Consider the following 27,798-nt stretch of genomic DNA (forward strand, 5'->3'; position numbering starts at 1 on the left):
GATGGGAAAGGACTGGGAAAACACTCAGTATTCAATACAGGTATACATGTAATACTATGACTTTTAACTCTCAGAGGCTGCTTGTGGAACTTATGTATTAGGCTAACATTATACCACACATCTTTCACCATGCCATTGTCCAGCAATTACTTTAATGAAATTATGCCGTCATTAGCCTCTAAGAGTTAAAGTCACTACAGCTGCGTAATACATCTAGTTTAGTACAAATCGATAGACATTTTACGCTAACTAATTATCATGTCTACCACATATCTTGTGACAATGTCTTCTCAGTGTCTTGTTTGTGGTATGCATTAGATTTATGTGTATTGGATGTTTGCAGGACTGAAAGGGTTAATGTCTGGTATCTTCTGTCTTGTCTGGAAAATGTATCGTGTTCAGTGTATCATTTGTGATCATGTGATAATTGTTATATGTATGTGTTTGCAAGAGTGCAAGACAGAGAGAGAAAGAAAGAGAGAAGAGGAGGAAGGAGAAGAAGGGTGTCGGTGAGTGAGGGTGTCACTCTGACACTGCAGAGAGGCTGTGAGATCGGCTTCTGTATGGAGAACATTTGACCCAGGAGACCTCAGTGCTTCTGCTGAGCTCCGAGAGAAGGACAAACCACAAAAAGAGAGAGAGTGTTTGCCGGTAGAGAAAGAGTTTGCCGGGAGAGGAATTTAACAGATAACTTGGACTGTGGATTATCTAGATGCCCCAAGAATCCTCCCGGCTGCACCCCTATGACTTGTTGTTTCTGTATAAAGTTTGTTTATTTGGATCTAAGTTCAAGAGTTTCCAGTGAACGAACAGAATCGACCGTTCCCGGTTCTTGTTCAGAAAGTTACCCTGTGTGTGGACTACTTTATTACATATGAGAGATCTGCCGCAGAGGATGGAACGATGGTGTCACGAGTGACAATTGCATTTAGGTAACCCCGGTTACTACCCCTGTGATCTTCCCCAGCAGTAACGTGGTCGGGTCCCGTGCTACCCCCAGGGGATGAGATGGTAGGGCCCTAGGACAAGGCGTTTCTCTACCCCGCTGTCTCCTCGGCTGTGGGCCACCTCCTCAGGCACTGCACACTATATAATTTAAGATTATTACTATTATAATGCACCTAAATCTCCATATATTTATCTAATAGGCTACATCTACCTTTGGATATACTTTATATCTAGGGGTAGGTGAGTATACATAGAGATAGGTTTATTAGATGAATATATGTAGGTGTGATATATGAATATAATACTATTATCCTTCTTATTTCCTTCGTTCTATACATTTCTTTTCGCTGCCTATGTTTTGTAGCTGGTGCTGCAGTTCCTCTGATGGCCCCTGGTCCTCCAGAGTCGCTGTTGAAGACCCAGCTACCCTTTCTGTCGCTCATCTCAGTGCTCATTAGCGATGGCGGCGCCCACAGTCGTCATGCCGTTCCTTAGCAGGTTGTTATGCCGGCTCCGCATCACTCCTGTCCGGCCGTTATATTCGGGGAGACACCGAGTTAATACATTGAGGGTAGAGGAGGAGAAGGAGCAGCCGGCGGCCCCTGCAGCGGACATGGGGGCAGGTAAGTGATCGCCGGCCTTTGACCTACAAGACTCCGTTCTCCATGCTGTTGGGTCTTGTCAGAGGTGGAGCTGCACGTCCTGTCATAGCGCCCCCCAGCATCACGGTCTATGCGGCTCCTCCAGCAGGATGACCTTGTCGGATGCCCTCTCCTCCTTGCCCAATGTCACCCAGCATGGATCCCCTCACCCTCCTTCTTGCTGCCCCCACTTTGCCTGCTGCGGGTGTCCTCCCATCACCATACTGCTCACTTTGCCCAATGTTTGCTTGTAGAGGTGTAAATGGCAGCTACTGAGCCCCCCCCAACTGTAATGCTTCACCCAGGGATGTACATATAGAATCCATAGGGGCCCCATAGTGTAATTGTCCCCTAAAGAGTGCCTTTACACGTAACTATTATCGCTCACTGTGGACGAACTATAGAGCAATAATCGTTGCATGTAAATGGACCTTTAATCAATCTGTTGCAGAGAGCTAATTATAAGTCTGCCCGGCAACCAGCCATATCTTATTGGCTGCTGGCAGACACAGCTCTGATTGGTCAGATGCAGGAATGAGCTCTGATTGGCTGCTAAGCGGTTGGGTGACACGAGCATGGACGCCTGTGATTGGAGCGTCCGTTGCCTGGATACACCAGAGCTGCTCCAGGGATATTTTTTGTAATTGTGTAGGCCAGTGTTACCCGACCTTTTCAGCCTTACGGCACCCCTGGGGAAAGAAATTTACAGCATGGCACCCCTACCAAAGGGGGTGTGGCTAGAGTGTGGCTTATTATGACATATGGTTTTTACCTCTATCCTTATTAAAAGGACAGGACTGTTTATAAAAAAAAAAACAGAGTCGCGCTGGGTGGGCTATTGATCTACATTATATGTAAAATGAACATGCTGCGGAATTCTATCCCGCGTTATATGTCAGCGTCCACACAGGTTTAGTACAGATTGTTTCCACACCATGTGGATGATTTCAAAATCTGAACCACTTTGCTGCCGCAGTTACTATAGATTCCACAACAGACGCCGGCTGTAATAGCGCCACCCCATTACTCCCCCCGTAATAAAACTAACCCCCTCCCTCCTCCAATAACAACATTAACCCCCCAACCCATATATATACCCACTCCTTGCAGTGCCGCGCTCACTGCGCCCCGGCTGCTGGCTCTGTAAGGCAAGTGTCCCCAGCGCCGGCTAGGTCAGTCAGGGAGGCAGGCGCCCCTCCGGCCAGCACTATCGTCTCGTCAAGCGTCGCCGGCTCTGGATTAAACACGCCCCCAGCCAATCAGAAGATGGGGGCGTTAACATTTGTCAAAACTGCTGTCTTATGCCACCACCCTAACTTAGGCCTCGTGTCCACGGGGGAAATCAGGCCCGCCGCGGATTCTTCATGTAGAACCCATAGCGGGTCCCTCCTGCCCCGCGGACATGAGGCCTTAAATCAGAATAAACTCACCTTCTCCGGACGATGCGGATCTTCCTTCCTTCGCGGCCGGATCTTCTTTCTTCGGCTCGACGGATGTGCTCGGGACCCGCACGAAAATGGAGCATGTCCATTTTTTTTCCCGCACGCGGATCCACGCCTGACAGGAAAAATGACATCCGCTGGTATTTAACTACCTGCGGGTGCCCAATGCATCCCTACGGGCGCGCGGAACCGCGTGCGGGAGAAACGCTGCAGATTTAAAATAAACTTTTCCCCGTGGACATACGGCAGCGACATAATACACTAGTACCTAGCCGGAGAGCCGCGGCACCCCTGGCAGCCTCTCACGGCACCCCGGTTGGGAATCACTGGTGTGGGCAGCTGGGCAGTTAGACCAGTCAGAGGAGAGCAGAGGGAGAGGGGAGTCGGGTCAGTCGGTCTTGTGAAAAGAGAAAAATTAGTCTTAGGCCGCCTGCACACGAATGGAATTGCATTGCGGAATCCTGGATCTGCAGCAAATACCGCCCATAGAATGCTACGGGGAATCGATTCTTCCTGCACGCTCGCAGAAATAAAGTGCGGTTCCAGCGAGCGGAGGAGAAATTGCAGCATGCTCTATTTTTGTGCGGCGTCCGCATGCGGGATCCGAGCTGTCCGTGTGCAGCGGAGAAGGGGTGTAGTATGAGATTAGAGCAGACACACCAGGATCTCTCTACAGGAAGTGGGTAAGTTTATTTGGGTGCGCACAGACCCTGGGGGATGTACATCCAAAGCCCAGAGTGGGTTCCCAGAGAAGTCTATGTCCTCGTACCACAGAAGTAAAAACGGCCGGCCGATGTGCGCTCGTGTGAAAGAAGCCTTAGATTGTAAGCTTTTATGGGCAGACTCTTCTGTAGAGTGTTAGCTCTTAGGGGTTGCAGGGTCCTCTCCTCTTTTTTAGGTTATTTTCTCTTGTGGTTAACCCTTTGTGGACACTGACCTTGTTTTCTTCCTTTTGTAGAAAAAAATCTTCTAAAACAGTTCCCGGCTCCAAAGAATTTACTGCACTGCATCCTCAGTCAGTCCCTGCGTAGGTCACACATAAAGGACTTGCTGACCTATATCCATAGTGGCAGTGGCAGCAAACACGTGAGTACTGCAGCACCTCCTTCCGCAAACAGAACAGTCCTTAAAGGGGTTATCCCGGTTCTACTACTGATGAATTATTTTCGGGATAGGTCATCCAGAGTAGATCGGTGGGGTCCACCATCTGTGACCCTCAAGGATCAGCTGTTCCCCCAGGCTAGTGTCTTTGTGCACTGAGTTGTTTGGTTCAGAAAGCAGACAGCTCCGTACATTGCGCAGTGGCCTGGATTGGTACTGCAAGCTTAGTTCCTTTTACCTCAATAGGACTTAGCTTGTAGTACCAATCTGGGCCACTGCGCACTGCACAGAGCTGTCTGCTAACTGCAGCAAAACAACATGGTACATAAGGACATGAACCAGGGGGAAACTGCTAGTCCCTGAGGGTCACAGGTGGCGGGTCACCACTGATCTGTTAATGACCTATCCTGAGGATACCTCATCAATGGCTAGAAGTGGGACAATTTCTTTTAAAGGGCTCATCCAGTCTTCTGGACATTAATTCTTGTGTGAAGAAAAGATCTCCAACAATCTGATAGAAATTCTGTTTTATTCCTCTGACTTTGTGTCCTGCTTCCTGTCAGTGAATGTGACATTGTTTATATCTGCAGGCTGCAGCATTAGTTGTCCTGTCTAGATCACAGGAATGCCATTAGGTTCCCCACCACTGGCCTAGGCTATGGCATGCGTGCCAGAGGCAGCACGCAGAGCCCTGCCTGCTGGCACTCGCGCCGGTGGCTGCTCGCCATGGTAGTGAATAAATATTAAAGTGCTTGTGCAGCTTCTCATATTTTTTTGTGTTTGTTATAATCCTCTCCTAGCATCTTGTGTATACCGGACACTGAATAGTCCTCAGACGCTCAGCTGAGCTGTTTGATCGCTGCAGTCCATAAACTTGCTGATGGTTTCCAACAATAATCAATAGAGCGAGTGCAGCTCAGAAGTATAATGCAGGCTGTAACTCAGGATCAGTACCAGATCAGTAATGTATGTACACAGTGACTCCATCAGCAGAATAGTGAGTGCAGCTCTGGAGTATAATACAGGATGCCACTCAGGATCAGTACAGGATAAGTAATGTATGTACACAGTGACTCTACCAGCAGAATAGTGAGTGCAGCTCTGGAGTATAATACAGGATATAACTCAGGATCAGTACAGGATAAGTAATGTAATATATGTACACAGTGACTCCACCAGCAGAATAGTGAGTGCAGCTCTGGAGTATAATACAAGATGTAACTCAGGATGAGTACAGGATAAGTAATGTATGTACACAGTAACTCCATCAGCAGAATAGTGAGTACAGCTCTGGAGTATAATACAGGAGGTAACTCAGGATCAGTACAGGATAAGTAATGTATGTACACAGTGACTCCATCAGCAGAATAGTGAGTGCAGCTCTGGAGTATAATACAGGATATAACTCAGGATCAGTACAGGATAAGTAATGTAATGTATGTACACAGTGACTCCACCAGCAAAATAGTGAGTGCAGCTCTGGAGTATAATACAGGATGTAACTCAGGATGAGTACAGGATAAGTAATGTATGTACACAGTGACTCCACCAGCAAAATAGTGAGTGCAGCTCTGGAGTATAATACAGGATGTAACTCAGGATGAGTACAGGATAAGTAATGTATGTACACAGTGACTCCACCAGCAAAATAGTGAGTGCAGCTCTGGAGTATAATACAGGATGTAACTCAGGATCAGTACAGGATAAGTAATGTAATGTACACAGTGACTCCACCAGCAGAATAGTGAGTGCAGCTCTGGAGTATAATACAGGATATAACTCAGGATCAGTACAGGATAAGTAATGTAATATATGTACACAGTGACTCCATCAGCAGAATAGTGAGTGCAGCTCTGGAGTATAATACAAGATGTAACTCAGGATGAGTACAGGATAAGTAATGTATGTACACAGTAACTCCATCAGCAGAATAGTGAGTACAGCTCTGGAGTATAATACAGGAGGTAACTCAGGATCAGTACAGGATAAGTAATGTATGTACACAGTGACTCCACCAGCAGAATAGTGAGTGCAGCTCTGGAGTATAATACAGGATGTAACTCAGGATCAGTACAGGATAAGTAATATATGCTCACAGTGATGCTATGTTTTTACATGTACATTTATTCTATAAACTAAATGGTGAGCAGATCACAGTTTAGTATATTGAATAAATGTATATGTAAAAACATAGCATCACTGTGAGCATATATTACTTATCCTGTACTGATCCTGAGTTCCATCCTGTATTATACTCCAGAGCTGCACTCACTATTCTGCTGGTGGAGTCACTGTGTACATACATTACATTCTTATCCTGTGCTGATCCTGATGTACATCCTGTATTATACTCCAGAGCTGCACTCACTATTCTGCTGGTGGAGTCACTGTGTACATACATTACTTATCAGTACTCCTGAGTTACAAGGAGTTTGTGTTTGAAACTTCAGTGGTTGGCGATTTTAAAATTACATGAAATGTGAACATCTTTACGTACATTTGTAGTAATTCTTTCTTTAATCCTCTTTCTAGAGAGTTACCCTCCGCCTAAAATGGCCAAAACTCATTGAAGTAGAAGGTTATGGACCAAAAAAGATTGATGCCGAGCGGCAGGCAGCAGCCATGGCGTGTAAAGTATTACAGGTGAATCCTTAGGAAAATAGAAATGTAAACATTTAGGGCTCGCTCACACTGCCGTATGTGTAGTACACATGCAATACACAGTGCTAAAGGCCCTTTGATTTACCTTGGGCCATTTGAAACACTGCATATCCTATTTTGGTGCATTACAGGTCATAGGGGTTTTAAATTACACGTTACATGTATATCTGCTGCGTTACGTGCGTTAAAAAAAAAAAACGCATAATACACCGCAAACATGCACCCGTGTGAATGAGCCCTTTGACATCCTTGGCACACTGCCATCTGCTGGTCACACTGAGAATGCAGCCAGAACTCTGCTAAGGCCTCCCTCACACAGGGCGTTTGCAGAAACGCAGCGTTTTTCAGCACTGTGTTTACTGCAGATTCCGCCCCGTTTCAGCAGTGCTGGCATACTTTATGCCAGCGTTTTGGCTGCGTTTAACGCAGCCAAGGATGCTGAAAAGAAAAAAAAGAAAGCAATACTCACCTAGCCGCTGCAGTCCGGGTCGCGGCCGCTGGTCTCTGCCGCTGATCCGGGCTTCCTCTGCACTCCCAACTCTATTGCCGTAGGCCAGGTTTGAGAACCCCGCCTCCAGCAATAGAGTGCTGTGATTGGTTGTCGGCGCGCTCGATGCCCAATCACAGCCCTTCATTGACTGTCTCGGCCAATCAGCGCCGGCAAGCTCTGATTGGCTGAGCCAGGCAATGAAGTGCTATGATTGGGCATCGAGCCAGCGCCGACAGAGACCAGCGGCCGCGACCCGGGCTGCAGGGACTAAGTGAGTTTTACTTTCTCTTTTTCTATAGCTAGCTGGGACTGATTTTTAGGGTAGGGCTTCTATTGCAAGCCCTCCCCCCGAAAATCGGTGAGCGGTTAATGCTGCCAAAAACGCGGTACCAAGTGTTGCCGCGTTTTCAGCAGTGCTGAAACCGCTGCCCATTCATTTCAATGGTGAAAACACCCAAAAATAGAACATGCATCGCTGTCAAAGCGCAGCGTTTTCAGCCCTCTGTGAGCAGCCCCTATGAAATGAATGGGAGTGTCATACAGCATTTAGCGCTGGGCTGAAAAGGCAGCGCTAAACGCTGTACAAAACGACCCTGTGTGAGGGAGGCCTTAGGCTGCTTTCCCATCTGTGGCAGTGATTCCGTTTTCCTGCTCCATTTGGGAAGCAGGGAAGAGGAATACGCTGTCCGAACTGGTCTGTCTTATGACAGAACCGAATAGTGCCGAACAGAGCCCATAGACTATAATAAGGTCTGTTCGGTTTCTGCTCAGCTGCTGGCACTTTATCAGAAGCTTATTCTTCTGCGACTTTGTGCCGCATCTATAACAGAATCTCCAAATGTCAGTCTAAGGGCGCATCAACATGAATGTTATTATCGGTCAAGACTCACATGACAGCCATTCTTTTGAATGGATTAATTCACGCAAGATACATATATATCTATATTATTTACTTATTTTGTTTCTTTTTTCCTCACCCATTATTTTTAATGGGACCTTCAAAAACCTCGCATGGCACTCGCAAGTGTGATATGTTTCCTATTAAAATCAATGGGAAACATTTGCAATCCTTTTTCATGCGTGAAGATAAAGATTTCACAGAAATTATAATTTTTTTAAGATGATTCGCAAAGCTGTGAAAATTGCACATTTCCCGTCCATGTGAATATAGCCTAAGGGCTTATGTCCACGGGCGTACATGCGCCGTTTTACACATACGGAGACTGCGTGTGGGCCGGGTATGCACTGCACATGTCTGGGAATCTGACGGCACAGACATACGCAGTGGTGGTTTCTTGTTTGTTGTGTTTTGTTTTAATTAATTTATTTTAGATTTCCTACTCTGTTCAGAGCGGGGATGCATTTCAAAATAATGCCCCTCGCAATGCCTGCATAGGAGCAGCGTGACAAAACATTTGTGGACATTAGCCCGGAGTTTGACACTGATTTGCAGCCACTAAATGCAGAATTTATTTTATTTTTAATCTGTCTTTATTGATGTGTGTGTGGTTTTTTTTTTTCTTTTTCTTACACAAAAAAAGTTAACAGTAAGGCTGCCTGTCCACAGGTGTAGCAATATTCCACGGCAGATCTCCGCCATGGGAGCCGCCGCCCGTGAGCAGGAGCCATCAGGCAGACTTCCGCGGTCAGCCTTATCTGATAAATAGGCTGACCGCGGCAAATTGCAGCATGTTGCAATTTGCCGTCCGCGACCGGAGAATCACAATGTTTCTCCGCTCATGGACAGGGGAAAAGCGCTCTCCATAGCAACGCTGTGGAGAGCCTGAACTGCGTTCCCCGTGGCTGGATTATCGCCGCAGGGAACGCAAATCAAACTCGCCTGTGGACAGGCAGCTTAAGTAAATACGTAGGCGCCAAACCACTTTAAGGCACTCTGCTGTTTAAAACAAATGCAACGGGTTTTCAAAATAGAAACTTGTAACAACTTTACTAAAGGAAACAACTCCAGGACTTTGTTCTTCTTTGCAGGATCTTGGCTTGTTTGGACCAAATAATCCAGGAGCTAGAGGGGATCCAGAGGCCACAACACCTGTCTCCTCACGGACACGGAGCAGGGGCAGCCCAGCATCCAGGTATACCCTAGATGGGGTTTACATTAGTCTCTCGCTAGAGTGGAGGTTATGAACGCCCCAAAGCTAGCGCTAGGCACATCTTTATCTTTATTTAGAGATTGTGGAGGGGAGATTTATTAAGATCCACATTTCAAACCCTGGCCTTTAATATGATCCCCGCCGGTGCCTGATGGGCCTACTGTATGGAAAGGCAGACACACCTTCATATATCGGGTGTGTTTCAGTATCTCCACAGAATTGTACACCAGGTACAATCTGGTGTAGATTTGTGGCATAATTTGTATCAGTTTCTACATAAATTATTCGTAAATGTATCAGACAGGGCGGTCATTTCGCCTCCTGACATAACAAGGGTAGAATTTTGTGCAAGCTGGGCATGCACCAAATATTGCCATTTATGATGCTCAGTGTGGTATATAAATCTCCCTCTGTTCTTCAGCAGGGAATCTGGCATAGCTAGGGACTCTACTTGCCATATAGCCATTACTGTTGGCCTATAACTGCCTGTTGTTGCACTCTTGCCCTTGCCTCATGTTGGTCAGTGACCAGTAGTAGTTGCAGCAGCGTCAGTTATTTCATGTGACTCCCTCTCTCTTTAGGGATATCCCTATGGAGTTGTCCGATGAAGATGTTCAAGCTAAGATGGCTTTGAGTATATTCCCAAATCCCAAAAACCTGCTTACCTCTGTCATCCAAGTGGCCACATCCACGTCAAGCATTAAGGTAGGTGCAAACCCACATCGATATGTCTGCGATTCACATAGTAGTATGGTGGCAGTAAGGTTATTGTAGGTTGTTGTCTTTGCTGTAGAGGTGAGTTTTCAGGTTGGTTTTGAGAGGTAGATTGTTTGGGGTATTGAGTTGTAGTACAGGGAATGCATGGAAGAAATCTGAGACGGTCATGTTAGGAGCAGAAGGGGTGGTCTCATGAGAACCGGAGGTTACATGTGGTTAGGAATCCAGATAATGGGTCGGAGATGGATGGACGGGGCAGCTTGTGGGGTGGTATTGGGCTATTAGGTCAGATATATGGAGGGGACGGGTTTTGATGATATTATTTTGGACAGCCAATGAAGGGTCTAGCAGAAAGAAGAGCCAAAGGAGTAATAAGGATGGTAAGGTGGATTAGTCAGGCACCAGAGATGAGGGGGTAATTGGAGAGATGAAAGAGTTTTTGATGGGAGGTCGTATAAGAGGATGTTGTACCAGCATAGGTCGGGAATCGAGAAAGGCATGTACTGGCATTTTTGTTAACTCAAAGTTGAGGAATAGGGGGATTCAAGAGACTTTTGAGATGTAGGAGCTGATAAGGGCTTGGGATTTCGGCTTTGAAGGACAAGGGAGAATCAAGGACTTGTTAGACTGTGAAAAGGGAGGAGTTGTAGACTGATTGATAAGTCTGCTGGGGATGTTGAGTGACCAAATGGAAAGATATGTTTAAATTTTCTCCATGTTGAGTTTTGGAAAGCAGAAGCGGAAGGATATGACTGAGACACTTTGGATAGTAAAGCAGTGAGAGAGGTAGATGGATTTGAGTGTCATCAGCATAAAGGTGACCCTGAAGGCCATGGGATTCTATGAGCTATCCTAGGCTGAAAGGTATAGTTGGGGGAGAGTGTGTATGGACTCCATGACAGAGCCTTAAGGGACACCAACAGAGTATGAGATGATTACATGGAGTGTGAGTAGGGGACACTAAATGTTCTGTAGGTGAGGTACCAGGAGAACTTATTCCTAAGATGAGGGAATGGTTGACTATGTCTAAGTCAAAAGTCAAACCTGGAAGGCGCACAGAGCAGTGTTAGGCTTTGGCAGTTGACGGATCATTAAAGGGGTTGTCCCCCAAAAGCAAGTGAAGTTAAGCACTTCTGTATGGCCATATAAATGCATTTTGTAATACACATCGTGCATTAAATATGAGCCATACAGAAGTTATACACTTACCTACCCCCCCCCCCCCCCCTGGTGTTGGCGTCCCCGTCTCCATGGCGCCGACCGAAGCCTTCTTCTGCCTTGATTAGATGCGCCATGGAGACGGGGACGCCAACACCGGGGGGGGTAAGTATATAACTTCTGTATGGCCAATATTTAATGCACGATGTGTATTACAAAATGCATTTATATGGCCATACAGAAGTGCTGAACCCCACTTGCTTTTGCGGGACAACCCCTTTAAGAACTTTGGTTAAGGTGGTTTCGGTAGAGCAGTGGGTCAGAAATCGCATTGTAGCCAGTCAATGAGAGGTGGGAGGTAAATTTGAGGTGGCAAAGGCAGGATGGAGACACTCACCTCTAGATCTCCAGACATTAACATGGCCAATGTCACTGCCCAAGCAAAACCTGGATTTGTTGCTGAAGGTAACCCGATTCCACTCCAGAGCAGTCCAGTTTTGTTGTTCACGACACTACAGCAAACGGAGGCGATGGTGGGTGGATGTCAAAGGCAGTACATGTAATGGGCACTGTAAGACCAAATATTCTTCTGCCAAGTGCCGGGAAAGGGTTCTAACATAGAGGGACATGTAGCGATGGTGCCACCTGTCTTTGGATGATGAACAACAAAACAGTTGGATCTGGTTAGATGATCCTCAAAAATGACATAACTTTATGCTATGAGTTAGTACGATTGCAACGTTATCAAATTGTTTTTTGCCGTACTACTTTTACAAAAAAAAAAAATCTTTGCGGGGGGGGGGGATTTCTGGCACCATCTTCTGACAGCCATAACTTTTTTTTATCTTTCCGTTGACCTAGTTGTGTGATTTGCTCGTATTTCTATCTTTACAGGACACCCTGTAGTGTCTATTGGTATTATTTTGGTGTACATAGGACTTGGGTTGAACACACCCTTTTTTTTTTCTTGTGTGACCCAAAAAGTGCAATTCTGTTGTTTAGTTAATTATTTTTTCTGACGAAGTTCACTGTGTAATGCATTACTTTGACAGATAGGACTCTTACGGACACAGCAATACCAAATGTGTGTTTTGTCTTTTTTATATATATATATATATATATATATATATATATATATGTTAAATTTTTTTATTATAAGTGTGCGGTTTGTGTGTGGTGTGTTTTTTTTTTTTTTGTTTTTTTTTTTTTTTCCTTAAATTTTTTTACTACCATCTTGTTCTTTATACTAATTTTTACATTTATTTCTTTAGTTCCCATAGGGGACTTGAACTTGGGACCAACTTGCTATCGCTTTCTGACTGGTAGTCTATCAAGCCATATCACAGGCATGGCTTGGTAGGCAAACAGCCATGGCAGCCCTGGGGACCTTCAGTAGGTCCCAGGCTTGCATGGCAACCAAACACCACGTCACAATCTTATTGTGTGGGGCGAGGCGGGGAGAGTGTTCAGGACCCTCGACTACAGATTGGGGCATTTAAATGCCACTCTTAGAATTGACAGTGGCGTTTAAAGAGTTAACAGCCGCAATCAGCATTCACGCTGATTATGGCTGTTGTGGGTGGGGTGTCAGCTGTCAAAGATAGCCGGCACTCGCCGTGTATCGTATGTGTTTGGCCCCCAAACCCACATCCCCATGACATAAATGTGGCGTTAAGGGTTTCCAGTTTTGTATCCTCAGCTGACCCACCAGCAGTATTGTCCAGAATTCTCTCTGCAAAGACGTGAGTTGGAGTCTATTGAGCAGCAATATGGGGTATAATGTAACCCCGCTACACCATGCGCTGTATGTATGATCACTGTTTTCTTCTCTCTCTCAGGATTTCATGCATTATCGGCATGTGGGTGGAAAAAAGAAGACGTGTCATCTGACCCTGCAGTGGCCTGAGCCTATGTCATTCGTTGCTATGGGTCAGCGCTGGAATGAAGCAGAGAAGAAAGCTGCTGCCCTCGCCTGTCAGAGACTAAAGGTTTGAGGCGGACAATGCACAGTTCATTACAGAGGGTTTAGGAATAGTTGACATGTACTGCACCGCCTTACGGAGACATTGACTTACATGGGGAGATCTTTTTACTAGCCTGCACTGCCTAAGAGCCTCCAGCTTGTTCTCCCCAAGGAGAACCAGAATTGGCGCTGAATTGATGGTGAACTGTGAGTTTGTGTCTTCGCCATTCCCACCTTTTCTAGGGATCAATAGCAGATCACAGCCTGAATCTTGCTATATTGTACAGCTGAAAGACTGATGAGAAATCTAGAAAAATGTGAAAGGATGATGTCCTTCGCCACATATTGTGCTTGCTCTGGGGTTGCCAAGGTTGCATCAGCCGGCTAACTGTCTATTGAATTTCCTGTCATGTGTCCTACGCTCCTAAGAACATAATGATAAGAATGGAGGTCACATTACAGAAAGTCATACAGAGTATGCTGATGCTACCATGGCAACCCCAGAGCAAGCGCAACATCTAAATGGAAGCAGCAGGATAATGAGAGAAATTAAAAGTAAGGTGGAAGGTGGGGTGGATTATCTATAGGTAGTATTACAGAACTTCTTAAAAGGAGTGAATGAATAGTAGAAGTTGTTCCTTTAAACTGACAAATGGGGTGTGGAAGTTACTTTCAGGGCAGAAATGTGTTTTTTTTTGTTTTTTTTTTCTTGTCTTGTTCTCATGATTTGTTTCTGTTTTTTTAGGATCTGGGACTCCTGGACCAGCACAACAAGCCCCTCACTAACGTAGCGTATAACAGGTCTTCAGTGCAGAAACTTCAGAAACAGCAGAGTCAAGCAAAGACGTTCCAGGTCCCCGAGCCTCTGCTAAAGAGGATTGAGGATTATTTCTACCAGGTAAATCTGCAGATTACAGCTTGAAGGGTGCATTACTTGCACCCCTTCGACCCCCAAAGGCAAATAATGTTTCCCTTTTCTGTACTTTGTAATTCTATTTCTGCTCTATTATGGACAAATTCATAGCCGCTTCCAAACAATTATCTTTCTGGTAACTTTTACAAGTTATTCACACCCAGTCATTTGACCAAACAGCTAAGCTGTAACTGTGTTGCCATTATCAGAGCCTCTACAGAAGCTAGCAGGATTGTGATTGCAGCTTTAGATGTGACTGGGAGTATAAGACCTGATGTGCAAAAATAAGTATTTTTAAATGCAATATTCTAAGATGATCCAAACTGAATTTCACACTTGTTTCAGTTTCCCCTAGAGACCATCACCGAATCAAGTAATGACTATTATGATGACTTCTCATACATGGAGTCGTCGGATGAGTCCCGTATGTCTTCTGAAATCCTTGATCCGATCACAAGCCAACCGTTCACCCCTCTATCTGAGGCTGAAGCTCTCCATATCAGCCGCTCACTGGAAGAAAGGTGGGACAGCAGTATCTCCTTACAGGATTTACCTGCAGACCACCATCGTCAGATTATCCTGTCCGCTATTAAAAAACATCAAGTGGTGGTGATCGCCGGAGATACAGGATGTGGCAAAACCACCCGCATCCCGCGTTACATTTTGGAAGACGCCATCCTGAGCGGTCATGGCGCTCACTGTAACATGCTAATCACCCAACCTCGCAGGATCAGCGCTGTGTCTGTGGCTCACAGAGTGGGCCAAGAATTGGGGCCGAGCCTTCGGGGTAATGTGGGCTATCAGGTCAGGCTGGAGAGCAATCTGCCACCACGTGGGGGTGCCCTCCTCTTTTGTACTGTTGGGGTGCTGCTGAAGAAACTGCAGTCAAACCAAGGACTGGAGGGTGTGAGCCACGTGGTGGTGGATGAAGTGCATGAGCGCGACGTGAACACGGACTTCCTATTGATTCTCCTCAAGCAGGTCCTAGACACGAACCAAGACCTTAAGATTATCCTGATGAGCGCCACCGGTGACAATGAACGGATCTCCAGATACTTTAGAAACTGCCCGATTGTCAGGGTGCCAGGATTTATGTACCCTGTGACGGCGCATTATATAAATGATATCGTACCTATGCTGGGGAAGAAGTCTTACCAAACACCACAGGTAAATACTTGAGATGCACGTGTAAATATAAGCTGCGGCAATTGAAACACAGATGCAGGGCTTCATTATTTTCAAAATCTTTGCTTGCTGCCGTGAGAAAGAAACTAATTTGTTTTCAGAGTTTGAAAGGCTGTCCTGACCGAATACGTCACAGGTGAGGTTTTGTTACATTTGATCCTCTGATCAAGATCTCAGGTATAGCTCCTGCTGCTAGGAAGCGGACGCAAAGCAAAAGAAGAGTTAACGCTTCCCAGCTAAATCGGTTTTTGCTTGGTGTCCATTGGAGGCAGATCTTCCTGCTGCTGGTCTTCCTGTTCCTGGAGTTCCTCAGACTTGAGGAGATTGACAGAATCCCCCCTACTACTCTACATCAGGACATCAGGGTTGCTCTACCTTCCTTGCAGGTTCGCTTTTTCCCGAAGGCAAGGTGACACAAACAAACCCTAACTTCTCTGTGACCCGCCGGTGAAAACCCTGTCATTCAAGTTCTCTGGGCTCCCTTCTACCCACAAAGAGAGGTGAGAAATGTGGAGGGACATGCGGCTCTTCCAATGATCATTTCTACCGGGAAGGTAAGTATAATAGCCCAGCGGTCTCTTTCCCCACAGTCTCCTTTTCCCTCGTTGCTGAGACTGCCTTACCATGCAGACTGACCCTCTTGCAGCCCAAGTGGGGTGATGGGGCTGCACGTTGCTGCCTTTTTGGAGGCGGTCATCCTTCTTTGAATGGGTGGCCTCCCTTAAGCCACGTTGCGCCTCCTGGGGAGTTTCAGTTGTCGCTTCTTCTCGCGGTCTTCTGATCGGGACCAGCCACTATACGAAGTATCGAGTGGCATGGTGTGTCATTTCGGTGCCTGTGCTCATTCGGTCATTTCCTCTTTGACCTGCCCTTGTTTCTGAGGGAGAGGCGATTCCCTTCCTCTTTGCATGGGTAATGTGATTGCAGCTGATAGGTGATCGGCTGCAGAAGCACGCTATTGGCTGTGACTACTCTTCTGGGGTTCAGACTTCCTTTGCTAAAAAACCTGGCCCATCTACACTTTACTGTGTCTTTCCCACGTCCTAGACGCCATTTTCTTTGCGGCTCCTCTGTCCCCATGGACCTGTCCTAGGCAGCTTCTTGCCACTATTGCTCACCTGTAGCTACTTAGCTGGCCTCCGCCACTATGCCTGTTTCAGTTAGGCATTTTTTTTCCTTTGGGCATACAACTACAATATCTGCTTCTAGGGGAGAATTAAGTAAACAGAGCAAGGTCCTTACGACACACTTTGTATGCTCTTGTTGCCGCACCAAGTTCTTATGCGGTCAGCAGAAGCCTCTTTTCACAAACTGCCTGCCTTCCAGATCAGCCAGTGATCTTGTCTCTGGGACGTCCACCACCATGCCCCTACAGGGCCCTGAACCCGAATGGGCGCACTCACACTTTCTGTTTTGGACCTTATGAAAGCCTCCAGGTCCATTGTGTAGGTTCTAGGCTAGTACAAAACTCCTGGGTTAGCAGGGTCTCATCCAAATGGGCGACACAATTGTGCCAAGGTATTCTCTCTGGTGCCCTCAGGAGTTTGCTGGCCCAGCAGCTCTAGTAGGCCACCAAGGTCCTCTGAGGGCCCTCTAAATGCTGCCAGGTTCCTCGGCAACTTGACAGTGTGAGGACAATGGACCAGCTCTGAATTGCACCTTTATATCAATGTACTGGAACTTTGAGCCATTCACTTGTCTGTGAATCATTGGTCTCAAATTCTGGCCAGCCACCTGATCCATGTTCAAACAGACAACGTGACGGCCGCTGCATACATAAACCACTATGGTGGCACAAGAAGTGAAACAGTGATGAGGGAGGCAGCTGAAATTTTATGCTGTGCTAGAGCACACGTTGTAGCCATCTCTGCCATCCACATCCAAGGTGAGGAAAATTGGATGACAAACTTTTTCATCCGGGGCCGAGTAGACTGGAGAGTGGGCGCTACATGAAAAAGACTTCGTGGACATGTATGCCAAATGTGGATCTGATGGCATCCATACCCAACAGTCAGTTCTTGATGTTTGTGTCACGGACTGGCGCCCCCCAAACCATAGCTGTGGACGTCCTAGCGATACCATGGAATTGTTTCTCCTTCCTGTACGTCTTCCCGACATCTTTTACTAACATGGCTCATCAAGAAAGGGCAAAATGGTGGGCATCCTAATGCTCCTCATGGTGCCATACTGGTCACATCTACCTAGGTACGCCGATCTCGTTTCTCTACTGGCGGCCGCACCTTGGCTTCTTCTACTCAGACAGGGTCTACTGCGGCAGGTTCCAGCACTTCACCCACATTTATATGCGCTTCATTTTGACAACGCAGGGGTTCATTGACCCGGTTTAGCTGACAATGTTCAAGGCCAGGAAACCCTTTTATCTCTGAAATCTAGCATAAAGTGTAAGGTCCTTTCTCCACGCTTGTGAGCAACGTCACCCTTGGCAATGCATTTGTCAGTTCCCAGAATGCTTTGCTACCTCCAGTAAGACATGGCTATGGGGTTGAGCCTCCACTCCTTTTACTAAAGGTCAAGTTTCTGCTCTATTGGTCCTCTTTCAATGCCCTATGGCTTCCAAATCCATAGTGCGTACATTTCATCAGGGAGTCGCTCATACGGCTCCTCATTACCACCTCCCATCAGCAACGTGGGACCTGAACGTGGTCTTGGATGCATTGCATCTATCTCCCTTCAAGCCGATCCATGACCTTTCCCTCTGTCTGCTATCCTAGAAGGTTGCCTTCCTGGTAGCTATCACCTTGATCCACTGTATCTCTGAACTCGCTGCGTCGCCACGCAGGCCTCCCTTTCTTGTGCTTCATCAGGACAAGCGGGGCTCAATGAGGACATGGTTCTGTTCGGAGCCTTCACAACTTATGGAACGTTGTCTTCAGAAGCTGTCATACGTGCATTGCAGGTCTATCTCCTTCCGCCATTCTGATTCAATGTTCCTCATCCCTGACCGCCTTTGTTGGCTTCTAGCAACCTCCCAGTCTACAATTGCTCTCTGGATCAGGTCAACAATCATGGAGGCCTACTGTGCCAAGGGCGGGAACTTTTACAGAGCGCATGCTTTTGCGTCTTCTGATGCTGCTCTCGGTCCCAGGATTCTGCAGCCAACAACGGCCTAATCGCATCACAAGTACTTCCGACCCACCCCTAGGGGACTGCTTTTGAACGTCCCAAGGTACTTGCTGTGTTCCCCAATGACAGTCGAGAAAAAAGGATTTTTTTTTTTTGGTCACTGTGAAGTCCTTTTCTCTTCTGTTCGTTGGGGGACACGGCTGTTTCTTTTTTCTGAGCTTTCCCCTTTTATTACTTCGATTGGCTGTATATCTTATTCTATAGCCCTAGGGCTCCTACTTTCTACTGCTTGTATACAATCTGATTTTAGGATAGTGGCTGCAGGAGGGGTATAGCTGGTAGGAGTTAACTCTTTATTTGCTTAGTGTCTGCCTCCTATTGGAAGGAGTTATACAAGGTCTTCAGAGTCCCTTAATGAACACATGAAAAAAGGATTTTATGGTTTGTATAGAGGGGGCTTTGCTGTCTTTGACAGCTGACAACCGTCCATAAGGGCTTATTCAGAAGTTCGTATATCGGCTGCGTTTTCACGCCCGTCCGATATACGCTGCCATCTCTGCAGGGGAAGGAGGCGGAATGGGCCGGTAGCAGTGCACTGAGCTTCCTCGCCCTCCCCAATGTTTGCAATGGGAGAGTCGGGTGCGGAGCTAAGTTCTGCCTCGCCCCCTCCCATTGCAAATGGTGGAGAGGGGGTGGGAGCTCAGAGCACTGCTCCCGGCCCGTTCCGCCTTCTCCCCTGCAGAGAGGAACAGCGTATATCGGTCGGTTGTGAAAACCTGGCCGATATATAGATATCTGAATAAGCCCTAACAGCCACAATCAGAGTTCACACCAATCGCGTTTTTTGACCATTTAGCAATGGCTTTTAAATAACTTGTTTTTTGTGTCTAGAACTCCAGAATAGTTCTTCATGATGACATCAAGCGGTGCCTTTTGGGTGTTATGGCAATCAGGGGCATGTCTTCATATAACGCCTCCCAAAGTACAGTATAATGCAATACCTGCATACTGCAGTATATTCTATAAGCAATCAATATTTCATGTTCAAGTCCCCTTAAGGGAGTAAAAAAAATAAATTTAAAAAAATTAGTTTTTCTCTTTATTTCCTTAGAAAAATTAATAAGTATTCCGAAAAATGTTTTTTTGGTTTTAACTTAAATCTGTCAAATTCCAATTTATTAAAATAACTTTTTTATTTATACTGAACAGAAAACGTAAACACCAGAATTGCACTTTTTTTTGGTCATCCCTTCTGTATAAAAAAAAAATTCAGTAAAAAGTGATCAGTTATTTTACCCTAAAATGGTACCAAAAAACAAGCTTTCGTACAGCCGCATCAATGGAAAAATAAAGTTATGTGGGTCAGAAGATGGTGACAGAAAATATATTATTTTATAGTATTGCAACAAAAAAAAACTACATACATTTTTGGTATAGTCTTAATTGTACTGACACACAGAATAAAGTTCTCATTTTTGCTGCAGTGTGTACGCTGTTGCCAATGTTGAGCCCTATTCTCTATGGGTGTGTGGGAAACGCAGTGCATACGCAATTACATTGCTGGGAGACATGAGAAGGAAATTAGGGGAAAAAGGAAGAAACCAGGAAGCCAGTGCAGGACATTGAGCGTAAGATACGCTGCACATGCTAGGCATACGCAAGCAAAAACACGACAATACGCAGTTCCATACGCCGGCAATACACTGTAAATGTTAGGCAGCGTATTACGATATGGTTGTTTGGGGCCCCCCTAACACTAACCTTCTGTATTTAATGGCCGCTCCCTCCTGTACCCCTGCATAGGTAAGAATATAAATGGTGGACACTTCTCTGAGTTTTTCTTTGTTTTCAGACTCCTGAAGAATGTGTCCCAAACTTGGAGTTGATCAGTGACGTCATCCTTCACATTGACAAGCATGGCTCTCCAGGTGAGTGAGAGCCTTAAGAAATCTCACTAATTTCTTTTAATTTACAGTCCTCGCGGTAGAGGTAGACCTAGTAATCCCTTTTGGGCTACACACCATGTAAATGGCAAAATTCTTGCCATGACTGCCTCCCCTTCGTCAAACTTGCCGGCGGAGGCTCCAGAAAATAGCTCGGCAAACTTTTTGGGCCAGATGGCAGAGCACAAAACTGATCGGTGCCGCCTTTGCATAAGGGAAAGCATTATGTGGTTGGGATTGCACTATTGGTATATATGTTAGGCTACGAATATCAGGACTGGAGAACTTGGTGCGATCACATATTACATGGCATTTTATGCACACACGTGATTGATTTCTGTATTGTCTGCCTTGCAGGGGGAATTCTCTGCTTCCTTCCTGGTTGGCAAGAGATCCGCGGTGTTCAAGAAATTTTGCAGGAGCAACTGACTTATAGGGGCGGACAGCACTTGATCTTACCAGGTGGGTTGATATTGGATTGGATTGGATGCTCTGCAGGACATTGCATGATTTCTGACGAGATTGGGTGCTGCTTCCAAGACAGATTGGAGTATCACATGACTGCAGTATCAGACTACACAGGGTTTGTTTGTAGTCTGTAACCCTGGAGACATAGGAGCTTTAGGCCCTCTGTCCACGGCAGTGATTTCGCCGGCGAATCACGCCGGACGACGCTTTCCATAGCATTGCTATGGAAAGCGCAGTCTCTTGTCCACCCGTGGAGAATCATTGCGATTCTCCGCTCGCGGCGGGCAATTCGCAGCATGCTGCAAATTGCCCCTATTCTCCGCGGCCAGCCTATCAGATAGGGCTGACCGGCGAAGATTCGGCGGCGGCTCCCGCGGCGGAGATCTGCCGTGGGACCTCGCATTGCCTGTGGACAGGGGGCCCTATACACCAAATTGGAATAGAATTTTAATAAACAATAACAGTTCTTGTTTCTTTTTCCAGTTTACATGCCCAATATTCACTTTTCCGTTTTCCACAACAGTTCACTCCAACATCCCTTTGACGAATCAGCAGGTAATCTTCGAACGCCCTTCTCCTGGAGTCCGCAAAATCGTCCTTGCCACAAACATTGCAGAAACGTCTGTCACCATCGATGACATTGTGCATGTTGTTGACTCTGGTATGCACAAAGAACAGCGATACGATCTCAGGACAAAGGTACGACAAGTATCCCTTCTGTTTATCGAATCCTAAGGAAGGTAATGGAGAGGGAAGAATATAGAGATTGTGGGAGTGGCAGTATATAGAGGGGACTGGTGATTAAACTGCATAGGGAGCAGTATATGGGTGATGGAGAGGTGTACCACATCCCCCATCATTTTGTGTGTCCATTTCTTTTTCTGCATATAAATTGCTGCAGTAATAATTTCTACCACTAGGTGAACTCCTACACTATGTATTTTTTTCCTTATAATGGCGCACCCTGTGGTTTGGCCTGGTATTGCCCTTTATTACATATCAATGCTCCAAATATGCTATATTATGATTGAAATAATATATGCTATGCATCCTACAGTAAATGTACCGGATGTTGTGTAATGTTCAGACAGCTTAAAGAGTGAACTTTTTATAAACTTCTGACATGTTATAGTAACACATCAGAAGTTTTAATTGGTGGTCCAGGTATTGAGACCACCACTGATCGCTAAAGCGAACTGGCTGAAGCTCTTATCCCATAACCATAGTGCAATCTTGCAGAGTAGTCGCTCTGAAAAGAGAATCCCCACTTACTGCAGGCTGATCGCTGCCTGTGTGGGGAAATGCATTGGGACAGAAGATGAGGCGATCGATTGGTATCTTTGCAGGGATTTGCAGTAGAGAGCAAGAGGGATCAGCCTCTAATAAGTGGGGATTCCCCTTTCATGGCAGCATCTCAATTTGATTGCGTTTTAACATAGTCAGCTGCTACGTGATTGACATCAGAATGAAGGGCGCAGACATTGATCTATAGACATTACCTACATATTGCGCTTCTGCCATCTCATGCAGGTCTCTTGCCTGGAGACCAATTGGGTTTCCAAATCCAACGTGACTCAAAGACGGGGCCGAGCCGGACGTTGCCAGCCAGGATTTTCATACCATCTCTTCACCCGTGAGCAGCACCAGGCCATGCCAACCTTTCAGGTGGCAGAGATTCTGCGGACTCCTTTGGAGAACCTTGTCGTCCAAGCCAAGATTCACACCCCAGAGATGACGGTGAGATACGTGCCTGGACCAGATACTCCCTGGTGTCTTTGGTTGCTTTGTGAATAAGACTTAATTTAGTTTCATTGTTTAGGCTGTATCGTTCCTCTCTCAAGCCCTGGAAAGTCCCGACCGCCGTGCTGTCATGGATGCTGTGCGATTCCTTCAGGAGATTGGTACGTAGCAGAATATCCCTAATAGGATCCTGATCTATTCGGCAGAAGGGGTAGATTGTAGTGACCCTCATTGATTTTTGCTATTCTCCATGTTCTTCGGGCTAGTTTCCTTGTCAAGGCCCCACCCCCCCACCCCAAATAGTTTCCTTACATTTTTTGTTTGACTGCCGGTTTAGTTGATTGCCTTTCTATCCTTGTTGTAATTAGGAATTCTATCTGCATGTGGTGAGCTTGTGCAAGTACACAGCAGCAATCAGAACAAGCAGCGCTGCATTGTACAGCATGGAGGAAAGACCAGGGTAGCAGTCTGAGCCTTTGTGATACTAGGGGAATTTCAGGCACTTAAATGCACAGTGCAGCTAAGCTGGAATAACGGATTATAAGTGTGTCCTAATGGAGCAAAGTAGCAGTATAAAGCATGGAATAGGGACTGCTGTGTTCAATTTTTTTTTTAAGATCATCCTGACCATTTTCATTTTCTGAATGGCATCTTAAAGCCCAGGATGCATTGCAACCCAATAGTTGCGTCCTAGAACAGTTACCATTGACTGCACTGTTAAGAGCTCAATAGTAGCCGTCATAAAACAGGAAAGTTTGAGACTCCCTTTTGCAGAAATCTTACAACCAGTCCGCTTGTTTACATACAGAACCTAACAAAGTTACAAAATTTTTTTTTTTTTGTGCCAGGAGTCTTAGATGAAAATGAAGAGTTGACGTTACTTGGCCAAAGAATAGCCAGCATCTCGACTGACCCCAGTCTAGCTAAAGTCATTGTCCTGGCCTCTATATTCCGCTGCCTGCACCCTCTGCTGGTTATCGTGGCTTGTCTGACCAGGGACCCGTTTCAGGGTGGACTAATGAACAGGTCAAAGTTGAACAAGGTAAGATGAAGCAAAGAGAGGCACTGCCATTCTCCGTTCTGCTTATTGCTGCTGGTGGAGTTGGTGTGCTGTAGTTAGCCACCTAGTGGTAGAGATACTACATCTTGGTCTTCACCCTATCCGTGCACCATGTTTTCAGACTTGGTATTGCAAGCAAAACACAACAAGGCTATCTATTTAAAGTATAGCCACACTTTATGATTTTGTTTGTTAAATGTACAGAATAGGTAATTTATAAGCAATTTTACAATGCGTTTAACCCCTTAAAGCCTGTCATGTCAGCGTTCACATGTGAAGGAGCATCATAGGATCTTTTTGTTCTGGCAGAGATCCTCCCCTTGCTTAATAATTACAGAAGGGAGCTGTCAGCGGAGAAGTAGAGGACCAGTCTGAGCAGAGCGGGCTGCCCATCCGATGGTCTCAGGCTTGTTTGCATACAGTGTGCGGGGCAGAAGCATGAAGAGTCCCCACTAATGGAAGCTCTGCCAGAGTAAATAACTGTATGACGCCCCTTCATATGTAAACGCTGATCTGACAGTCTAATTTCACATGACGGGCTATGTTTAATGAAATGTCGTTTTTTTTTGTTTTTTTTTTTCCTCGCCCCTTTATCCCTTGACATACGTGTCTGAGAGCTTGTTTTTTTTGAGACACAAGTGGTAACTTTCTGATGTTATGGGAATAAATCATATGCCTCTGACTTCACTGTATTGCTCCAAATTGGGGATGAGAAGTGCATGAATGCATGCTGATATATAGCCAGGGACACACATCATGCAATATGTTTCTAGTTTATTAGCATCATCACGTGAGTATATATTTTTTACTACAGCTAGGGATGAATTTCAGGGAAGGGCTTATATTTAAAGTCCTTCCCTGAAAATCACTGCAGGGGTTGCCGGCAGGCCACTGCTTTCAATGGGGCTGCCGTCAGCAGCAGCCCTATTGAGAGCAAGTCTTGTAACCCAAGTTTTGCTCTTAAAACAGAGCAAAAATTCGGGGGAAAGCCTGATCTTAAGTCAAAAAGCTTGTAAGCTGAGGCACGCTTAACCCAAGGTATGAGTGTAATAAAAAAATAAAAAAAAATTATATATATATATTACACACACAAAGCTACATTTAATGCATCATATGATTTACTGAAAAGCAAATTTCTAAGTGCAGCGATATGAAAACAAACACAATTCTGATTTTATATATATTAGTATAAATGTATTTTTCCAAAGGTATTTCTGCCACTTTATTCTGGGTCATAACTTTATTTTTCCGGCAATATAATTGCGTGAAGCTGTCCTTTTGCAGGACGTCCTGTTGCTTCTATTGGTACCATTTTGGAATTCCTATGCCTTTTTCTTTTTACCTCTTGGGTACAGGATGACCGAAAGGCTCAATTCAAACTTTAATTTTTTTGATTTAATATTCACTATACAGGATAGAATAAATAATGCATTAATTTAGTAGATTGTACTTTTATGGGTGCAGAATTACTGTGTTTTTTTGTTTGTTTGTTTTTTTTATCATAAGGGAAAGGTTGCTTTTTTTTTTTTCTTCTTGTTTTTAAATGCCTTTTTTTGCAATTTTTGTTTTAGTCCCCATATTGGCACAAGGGGACTTTTTCATAGGGGACTTGAATTTATGATCAATAGATTGCTCATACAGTATAATACAATACCATAGTATTGCATGACACCAAGTTGTGACAGGCAGTCTATCTGCCATGACAAGTGAACAGCACCTTATGATCTCATTGCGGGGAAAGGGGCTATTTGGGACCCCCAAACACCAATCAGGACATTTTTAATTCCCCAGTCAGAATTGACAGTGGCATTTAAAGGGTTAACAGCTACGATCAGCATTCAGGCTGATCATGGCTGTTGTGGCCAGGTGTCGGCTGTCAGACAGCCAGGACTCTGTGTATGGATCAGGATTTTCTTCTGATGCCGCTCCATACAAATGCTGAATGCCCATCATGTAACCATCTGTGCTGGCATGTAATGGGGTTTAATTAGCTTATTCTCTACTTAGGTTTTTTCTATTAAAAAAGAAAAAAAAAATTTGCTAACAGCGAAGCTGAACAGGGAGCTCCCCTCTGCTCTGTGCCTGCATGTGCTGCAGACAACTTCTCCACTTCAGTGCGCCCGTTCCTCGCCGGACCCCATGGACTGTTGGTGTATGTCACAACATACACACGATGCACTGAGACGCTGACCGTGCATGGGGTCCGACGAGGAACGCGTGTGCTGTGAAACGGACAAGCTGTCTGTAGCACAGTATGGCTTCTCTTAACAGGCCAGGGGGCAGAAACAAGAGCGGTGATAAATCAGATGTCAGGAGAGGGAGCTTATAACACTATGGGGGAAATCTAGATAGTAAAACAAAAGGCAGACTTGTTATTATGCTCTTCTGTGAAACCTGCTGTGCCAGCACTAGAGATGGCTGTGCAAGCACAGCACAGATAGGAGCTCCTTCTTCAGCAATGCATTTAGCGGAGGATGGGCTTTCCCTAGCTGATTACATTGCAAAAATGCTTCTGTACATTTTAGAAAAAATATTAAGTACGGCAACACTTATTGTTTGAGGACCTATTATTGTGACATGCATATAATTGCCTCTTCTCATTAAGGACATCTTCTTGACAGGTAGAGGTTTTTCATTTTATTGCCCCCATGTTTTACTACGTTACTGATCTTCCCATATTTTTTTGTGTCTCCAGGTGAAATCTATGTTCAGCGGGCAGACATGTAGTGACCACCTTGCATTTGTCCGGGTTTACCAATCCTGGAAAGATGTTCTCAGTTTGGGAAACCGTACCTCTCTGGAAAACTTCATTGAAGAGAATATGCTGTCCAGATCTGCCCTACGCTTCATCCAAGGTAAGCCGTGAACTGGACATTATGACAGCAGTGAGGACTGGTGCAGAGTTGACCCCACGCTCCCTGATCTGTATTTTCCAGGTCTCATCACACAGTTTTCCTCCAATGTGGAAGATGCTTCCTTGGTGCATCGAGCAATTGAATGCACAAAAGGTTCCTCCCTGTGTAACCAGCTGAGTGACCAGGACGAGCTTGTGAAAGGGATTCTTTTGGCTGGACTGTACCCCAAACTTATCCAGGTGACAAGGCAGGGGGACTGTATACAGTATATGCGGAGCGGGAGATTTATGTTCTACTATATTCCAGTATTTCCTACCTGGGCTCTTCTATCACTTGATTGCATTTGTTGATTATATATTCCTGCTATGGGAATAATATCATATTCCAGAAGATTTCACTAGTCTGCTCCAAATTGGTTATAATGAGAAGTTTCATGCATGAAAATGTATTTGCGTTTGACTTCATCTTAGTCATTCTCTAATACCCTTCTGATTTATTCAAAGGAATACAATCGCTTTTACGGACAAACGTTACATCACAAAATAGAAGTATACAAAAAGTTATTGTGCCCATACAGGATTGGTTAATACAAGAATATGGTAATTCACATGTTGGTAAAGTATCAGAATTTGCAGAGGTATATAATGCATTCACTTTTATCTGTAAGGGAGCAGCTTATCCAATCAGAAAACACAACTGCTCTGTGAGAATCATGTGTAAGAGGCATGCACATGATTCTGATGCTATACACGAACATGTTTAACCGCTAGCCATACCCTATGAAGGTAGATAAATGAAATAGATATATTTTATCCTAAGCTGGTATAAGAAACGCATGACAAGGTAATATATGAGATATAGCATACAAATATAATTACTATAACAATTCCCTTCGTCCTTTTAGGTGAGACATGGATGTGTGGTCCGTGGGAAGTTCAGGCCCAATAGCCTCTTTTACAAGACAAAATCTGGACCCATTCTCCTGCACAAGAGTACTGTCAACAGGTGACTGCAATGTTCTCCACCAAAGATTCAAGGGTATTGAGGGCAAAAACCTGATATCTGAGTCCAGAATTCTGCATTATGTTTTTTTTTGGTTTTTTTTACAGGGATGTGAAGAATTTCTCGATGCCCTGGCTCACCTACTTCCAAGCTGTAAAGTCGACTGGTGCAGTGTTTGTACGGGACAGCTCCATGGTTCACCCGTTGGCTGTTCTCTTGTTGACGGACAGTTTGGCCACTGTGAGAGGTAAGTACCACAGAATCTTCATACCTACAGGGGGAGCTATACTTGGTTGTGTGAAATTGATTAAATACA

At 45.3% G+C, this 27,798-nt stretch overlaps 1 protein-coding gene across 1 annotated transcript in view; it reads left to right on the plus strand.

Annotated features, from left to right (window-relative positions):
* Positions 1 to 1,392: 1,392 nt before the first annotated feature.
* DHX30 (DExH-box helicase 30) overlaps positions 1,393 to 27,798 on the plus strand; it is a 28,981-nt gene continuing 2,575 nt past the window's right edge. Inside the window, exons 1-18 of the mRNA XM_066585797.1 lie at positions 1,393 to 1,571; positions 3,990 to 4,117; positions 6,665 to 6,775; positions 9,273 to 9,376; positions 9,976 to 10,099; positions 13,108 to 13,257; positions 13,978 to 14,130; positions 14,491 to 15,312; positions 20,267 to 20,342; positions 20,715 to 20,819; positions 21,349 to 21,524; positions 22,356 to 22,562; positions 22,645 to 22,726; positions 23,414 to 23,607; positions 26,321 to 26,480; positions 26,562 to 26,719; positions 27,385 to 27,485; positions 27,590 to 27,729. Of these exons, the coding sequence (XP_066441894.1) occupies positions 1,409 to 1,571; positions 3,990 to 4,117; positions 6,665 to 6,775; positions 9,273 to 9,376; positions 9,976 to 10,099; positions 13,108 to 13,257; positions 13,978 to 14,130; positions 14,491 to 15,312; positions 20,267 to 20,342; positions 20,715 to 20,819; positions 21,349 to 21,524; positions 22,356 to 22,562; positions 22,645 to 22,726; positions 23,414 to 23,607; positions 26,321 to 26,480; positions 26,562 to 26,719; positions 27,385 to 27,485; positions 27,590 to 27,729 (3,154 nt within the window). The 5' untranslated portion in view covers positions 1,393 to 1,408. The remainder of the gene's footprint in view (positions 1,572 to 3,989; positions 4,118 to 6,664; positions 6,776 to 9,272; positions 9,377 to 9,975; positions 10,100 to 13,107; positions 13,258 to 13,977; positions 14,131 to 14,490; positions 15,313 to 20,266; positions 20,343 to 20,714; positions 20,820 to 21,348; positions 21,525 to 22,355; positions 22,563 to 22,644; positions 22,727 to 23,413; positions 23,608 to 26,320; positions 26,481 to 26,561; positions 26,720 to 27,384; positions 27,486 to 27,589; positions 27,730 to 27,798) is intronic.

The sequence above is a fragment of the Eleutherodactylus coqui genome, chromosome 12 (genome assembly GCF_035609145.1).
Source record: "Eleutherodactylus coqui strain aEleCoq1 chromosome 12, aEleCoq1.hap1, whole genome shotgun sequence".
Taxonomy (NCBI): domain Eukaryota; kingdom Metazoa; phylum Chordata; class Amphibia; order Anura; family Eleutherodactylidae; genus Eleutherodactylus; species Eleutherodactylus coqui.